Below are 6,602 nucleotides of genomic sequence, written 5' to 3'. Positions count from 1 at the left end.
ATTTTATTCTAAACAAAGAATAGAAAAAGATAGAGTTTAAATGAAATGTAAAAATTTTGAAATGCTGAGACATGGTTTGTCTGTACTTAAGTTTTTTATTTTTCTTTTTTATTTTTTTAACCCTCCTAGTAAAGTAAAGACAGCCCCACCTACCCTTCCTTTGCATTCTCACCCCCACGCTTCACCTTTTCTGAAAGTTTTCAACTTTTGCAGTCAACTCTTCCTCTGTGGCGGTGCGACACGATGGTGTGGCGTGGTGGTGCAGCGCGGTGGTGCGGCACTGTGGTGTGGCGTGGTTGCTTCGTTTCGTTTCTGTCGTCTACGAGGTTAGTTTTCTTTGCACATCTGTGTTGATTTCTTGCTTTGTAAATGTATGTGATTTAGTGTTTAAGTTTGTATTGATTTATGCTCTGGTTATGCGTCATTGTTGGTTTTGCTTCGTTCATTTTGATGTTGTGATGTTTCTGGTAGAGATGTGTACGTAGGAGGAAGAAGACAGACCATAACGGATGTCGAACATCCGTCGACAGATGTTGACATCCGTTTAGGGCCCAATTTTTTATTTTTATGCTTTTAGTTTATTTTATAAGTAATTAATTTTCAACGTTTTATTTTCAAATAATTTTGTTACGTAATTATTTTGTTTTAATTTTTTTTATTAGTTTATTGTATTTTTAATTAATTTATACAGTATTTAAATTTAGTATTAAACGTGAATTACGTACCTCTCCGACACTCACGTATCTCTTTCCACAGCTACGCCTTCAACCACCATGCTGCAAACACGATCACGAAGAAGAGACGAAGAATTCTGTACAGTTGCAACTTTCCTTCTAGCACGCCAAAGATTCTCACACCAACAATTCTCAGAATGAAAGAAAAGAGAACACAAAAAGAATTCAAAAAACCAACAATAAAAAACAAACGAGAGAGAGCATAACGTGAGAAAAAAATTAGGTTTTTTTACTATAGAAGATTAGAATTAAAATTATTTTATAAATTAAATTTTACATAAAGGTATAATAGGAATATAAATAAAAAATAAAAATATAAATTAAAAAAAAAAAGGATAAAAGTGGGATGAGGAGGTGGAGATCCAAGAAGGTGGAGGTGCAGGGATCAACGCCCTAATAGTAATGGACTTTAGTTCAAGTAAAGTTGACGGTGCATGGGGTAGAGAGAAACTCACTTTGGCCCATTAATACGATTTTAGTATATGTCCTCATTACGCGAACGTGTTACGCCATAATACAACCAACACCTGTTTTCTAGAAGCGAGTAACTACATACATACATGTGAATGTAAAAACGACAAGTAACACAAATTACCATAGCAAAATATTGAAAACTGAATAAAAATTGATAGACTGGGCTACGATTAAGACCACGCTTATGGGAATGTGCATCATGGTTAACATTTTTCACTCTTTCCAAACAATTGGTATCGCTCAGCAGCAGCAGCTTCCTAATTATAGTTCCTTCAACGATACGAGGATTCGTAGAATGTAAAGTACACTAACACAACAAAACATATAAAATTAAGACTCAAACGTATGGTTATACAAGAGCATTCATTAATACAGGTGAGAGGAAATTATTACCACCCATCGAGACAAAGCTAATCTAATTCTACAATCCATATATTAATTCTTAGACTATTTTACAGTTTGAGCTCCTTCAAAAAGAATCAGAGATGCATTTCATTATGAACCTGTACTTTTTTAAATGGGTGTGCTAGCAAGAGCTTCAGATAACAAGACAATAATGAGTTCCAGCGCTAACTAGACACAAATCCAAATATGGTAGAGTCTGCCACACAAGGCTTCCTCTGCTTTAAATTTTATTGAACCTTCGCAAGGCTTCGGCTAGATACACCGTGTAATAATTTGACAAACCCAAGAAAGCTTAATTTTCCATCAGTGTGGCGTATCCAATCGTGAAGAACAACATGAACAGGGATAGAGGGACCAAGTCCAAGTTCCTAAACAATATTTTGAAGAAATATGATGCGTATTAGGCATATATACTCATGATCTATAGACAACTGTAATTTTAAAATGACTAACAAGAGTCACATCAGTCCATTCTTGACAGATCCAGCAGTAATCAGTAGCAGATAACTGCATATAAAGTGGCAGATAGAAAGTGTATATGCATTAAATTATGCAAAGTGATGCCATCAGATGTAGTTACTCAATTATTTTTGGAAGACCTTTGTTAAATTTGGTTGGAGGGCCATGCATGAATTTTTAAGGTCTTTAGTCCCTTCATCTATTATGGGAAAGGGCCAAGCATCTTTATGGTTCAAAGCCTTGCTACACATCTAATTTTTGGGTTCTTTAGTTTCTTAACTTTCCCTACTGTCTGTGGAGAGGATTCCTTATCCTCCATTACTTCCACTTTCCTAATAAATTTTCTGCAACTATCCCCTCCATCTGTTTTTAGTTTCCTATGTAACTACCCCTGCCATTAGTTCTTTTCTTTCTTTACTTTCCCTACTGCCTATGGAGGATTCCTTATCCTCCTTTAGTGGTACTTTCTGTTCTCCATAATAAATTTTGTAACTACCCACTCCCCTCTCGACAAAGAAGGGTTACAACCTACATCAATTACATGCACACACACATATAAATCAGTTATAGTGGAAATAACGGTAAATGCAGCTTCAAGAATAATCGCTAATAGTCTAAAAGTGAAGTGTTCTTTTCTGAACGTACTGAAGCAAGCTCTTCAATGACAATAGCCCTGTTTCCATCTTTATCAAAAAGCTCATAGGCACAACGAGCATGTTGTTCCCAACGATCAAGAGCTTCAAGTTGATGCACACTTAACGCAGCTGCACAGAATTCTTCAAAATCCATCCTTCTATATTGTAATGAATTCAGCTGTCATAAAAAGAAATATAAAGAACATGTAAGATTGAAACAAATCAAATTAAGAGATATATCTATATACAGAGAACACGGTAGTTTTACCGAGGAAAGAAAGTCAGGGATGCGAGACTCTTTCATGGCATCTGTTGCATATTTCATCAAGGCCTGCCCAGAATGTATGTGAATTAGGAAAGCTTGTGGAATCTAACATAGATAAACTTCATACACATTGTGTGATGACTAACCTTGTTAACATTCTCTAAAGATATGCTGCCATTTTTGCTTGGTTCTAGCAGCGAAAATTGCTCCCTCAGATAATAGAGTTCATCTGCAGTCAGTGTCTTTGACAAGGCCTGTGAAAGAGACAAATAAAATTAATTAGTCAATTACAAAAAGAAAACTAAATTGCAAACACTTTTGGTCAGAAGCACGCACCCTTAAGGCAGCCTTGCGTAAGGATGATGATCTCATATATGTCTTCATGAGCTTAAATATTAAAATATCAAGTGGAACTTTTACATTGTTGTAATTTCGTATCCAAGGATGACCTGCAAGCAAAAGATTATTGGTGGAAGCTTGAAAAATATCTTACTAGATGTGAATGATGATATAGGTAAAAGAAAAACTAACTTAGAGCCTGAGCAGCAGATATCCGCTTCCGTGGGTCCTTATTCAGTAAGCGTTTGACAAAATCCTTTGCTTCTGAAGATAAAGATGGCCACGGTGTTTCGTCAAAGCTAGGATCAGCTTTCAGGACTGCCCTGAAAATACCAGACTCCGTTCGAGCCCAAAATGGACGACTACCACATAAAAGAATATATGCTATCACGCCTATACTCCACACATCAGCCTCTGTGCTGTAAGATCTATGGAGAACTTCAGGGGCCACATAATATGCACTTCCAACAATATCATTAAGCCTTTCATCTGTAAGATGCAATTCAAGAAACAATATCATTCCCAAGGTCTCATGATGTAAAGGATACAACTACCAACTACCAGGTAAGGACTTGTAAAGGAAGACCTGGTCTGACAAAATCTGATAACCCAAAGTCTATAGCTTTCAACTCAGAACTTTCATCCTTTTTAGTGTACAAAAAATTCTGAAAAGAAAAAAGCAAGGAGGTTAGATAATATTCCAAGTTGAAATTCATATTCAATGAGTCAATCTAACCTTTCAATATGTATGTGTGTGTATATATATATATTAAGTAAGCTAATGCTAGAGCTGGTGCCCAAGTGACTGGTTATATATATATATATATATATATATGCTTTTCTATATATATATATATATATATATATATATATATATTAAGTAAGCTAATCTAGAGCTGGTGCCCAAGTGACTGGTGAACTATAGCTAGGAACTTTCATGTAGATAAGTTAGAGAGCTTCATCAAACATTTTACCTGTGAGACAAGAATGAGGGGCTTCTTTGGGGAAGGGGTGTAAAATTCAGTTACAAATGGGTAATCCACCCATGCCCAACTAACCATTTCCATGCCTAGCTAGTGTTAGATGAGTCTGGAAATATAGCAGATTCGGAGGCTTTAACCATATGCTCACCTCTGGCTTAAGGTCTCGGTGCACAACACCCTGAAGATGACAAAATGCAACAACATTTAGAATCTGCACCATTACAGCCTTTGCATCATCTTCTGAGTATTTCCCTCCCCTAAAGAAAAAATAAACCGTGTAGTTAGTTAGTGGCAAGGCGCAATTCCAAAGGTCAACTTTCTTATCAGTATAGAATGTTAAAGTAAAGCAGGTCTGTTAAATGAAATTACCTTGATAATATCATATCTAAGAGCTCCCCCCCTTCACATAACCTGAATTGTCAATAAGATCCAGCTGGTTACAAAAATAGTATAAAGCAAAAAAGAAAAATCAACGTCCAATAGGTATTCTATAAACAAAAATATGATAACCTAATACATAGTGCAGGTGTCACTAAAAAGGTTGTATCATATATTGTTATGATAAGATATTTTATTTGAGCTAAAAGAAAAGTTATTGTTAAACTTCACTAGGTTGGCCCGAGAGCACTACAGCTACAATATAGCTTTGAAGATAAACAGAACAAACATCCCAAACTTACTCCATTACAATGTACACATTATCTTGGTCTTCAAACGCATCATAGAACTGTATCAAATTGCTGTGTCCATTCAAAGCTCGCAATATTTTCACCTCCCTTCTCACATCTTCAATAGCAATTGCTGTTGTCATCTGGCAACAAAAGAGGGAGAAGATAAAAACAATAGTCGTAATTCCTTCTATACAAATCATCGAAAAGGACATAAAACCTCGAGTTTTCTCCAGTAAACGACCCAAACTAGTCGGAACTCAACGACAATCTCAAAACTGCTATGTGTTCCAAGTAACGCACCAAATGTAAGGCAGAAGGGCATATGATGATTAACGTTAAGATTGAACTTAAAAAATTAACCTTTGATTTTGGTATGACCTTAACAGCCACTTGTTGACCCTTAAGCTCACCCTTCTTGAACCTAGCAGAACAAGTATACCCAAAATGCCCTCGACCCACTTCTTCACCAACTTCCAACCTACTCGTGAACTCCTTGGAGAATCCAAACCTCTTATCCAAATCCGCCGCAGCTCCACCGCCATCCTCCCCCTCCTCCGATATCGCAGCTGCCGCCGCCTTCTTTCCCTGTCGCCGCGCCAGCACAGCCCTTATGTGCTTAGCCGGCGACGGCGGAGGGAACGGCCTCCGGAAGAACCTCCTCGGTGTGGAGGCCGCGCTCCTGCTCCCTCCCGCCGGCGCTGGAGACTTCTTCAGGAAGCGCGCGGGGCTCGGGCTGTAGAACGGGAAGAACGGAGACTGTTTCCCGGCGGCAACGTCATCTTTCCGGCGGTGGTTCTCGGCTGCGGCGGGACTAAGTGGGGCTTTCGGGATTTGCGAAGGGTCGGCTTCGGCTTCCGCTTCGCGAAGCGCGTAAGGGTTCGCCTTCTGCGGCTTCGATGTGCAAACTCCCATCACTGAAAGATCATAGAAGCTGAGAGCTACTCAATCATTGGTCACGCCATTGCAGAGAAGCTTCCTCTGGGTCTTGTTTTTTTTTTGCGAAAGATTCGAACTTTGCAGAGGGTTTTAAAGAGGGCAGAAGTGGATTTGTTGGGGGCAGTGGAAGAAGAAGAAGATGAAGAAGAAGAATGATGATTTCACGCGACACGTGGCATGCACGTGAGTATTGGGTTTTGGGTGTTCATTGAATTGAGAAGTAAAGAGAGGAAGCTAAGGAGAGAAGGGAAGGTCTGAAATTGAATTAACGAGGAAGAGGATGATAACGAGAACAGTGATGTGCTTAGGTAAGAACATGGCAAAGGGGGGTTGTATTCTATTGTTTCTTGCCACAGGTTTGGCTACATATTGTTCCCCCTTTTTGACTCATCACCAACACCGCCGTACCAAGAGAAATATACCATTATTATAGTAAAAAAAAGAAATATTTTATCTTTTAATCAAATTATTTGTTACTGTGAAAGATGAATAAGACAAAAGTGAAAAGGCTAATTGATTCGGTTTAATTGATACAAGAGTGGATTATTTTTCTTTTTTTTTTTTTTTTCAATCGTTTAATTCTTTTAGAGAATATATTTCGCTTTGATGGATTGTTAATCTGGAAAAAACATTTCAAAAAGAAGACTTTATTTTATTATAATAGAAAAAAATATAGTATATTTACCGTGATAGTCAATGAT

At 37.8% G+C, this 6,602-nt stretch overlaps 1 protein-coding gene across 2 annotated transcripts; it reads right to left on the bottom strand.

Moving 5' to 3' along the window:
• Positions 1 to 1,061: 1,061 nt before the first annotated feature.
• On the bottom strand, positions 1,062 to 6,291 carry LOC106768788 (CDPK-related kinase 5). Of its 2 annotated transcripts, none has more exons than XM_022783029.1 (11): positions 5,326 to 6,291; positions 4,975 to 5,105; positions 4,664 to 4,705; positions 4,443 to 4,551; positions 3,898 to 3,976; positions 3,504 to 3,800; positions 3,309 to 3,421; positions 3,119 to 3,226; positions 2,976 to 3,038; positions 2,718 to 2,885; positions 1,062 to 1,515 (listed from the first exon to the last, which is right to left on the bottom strand). In XM_022783029.1, the coding sequence occupies exons 1-11, from the start codon at positions 5,875 to 5,877 to the stop codon at positions 1,210 to 1,212; spliced, it is 1,968 nt and encodes a 655-aa protein (XP_022638750.1). In that variant the 5' UTR covers positions 5,878 to 6,291; the 3' UTR covers positions 1,062 to 1,209. The 2 variants fall into 2 exon arrangements, with proteins under 2 accessions (XP_022638750.1, XP_014509597.1); XM_014654111.2 differs by lacking the exon at positions 1,062 to 1,515 and adding an exon at positions 1,517 to 1,981 and having other exon boundaries at positions 5,326 to 6,287.
• Positions 6,292 to 6,602: the final 311 nt, after the last annotated feature.

This window comes from Vigna radiata, chromosome 7 (assembly GCF_000741045.1).
Source record: "Vigna radiata var. radiata cultivar VC1973A chromosome 7, Vradiata_ver6, whole genome shotgun sequence".
In the NCBI taxonomy this organism is placed as follows: Eukaryota; Viridiplantae; Streptophyta; class Magnoliopsida; order Fabales; family Fabaceae; genus Vigna; species Vigna radiata.
Note: the sequence above shows the minus strand (reverse complement) of the source record. Positions and strands in the feature narration are given on the sequence as shown.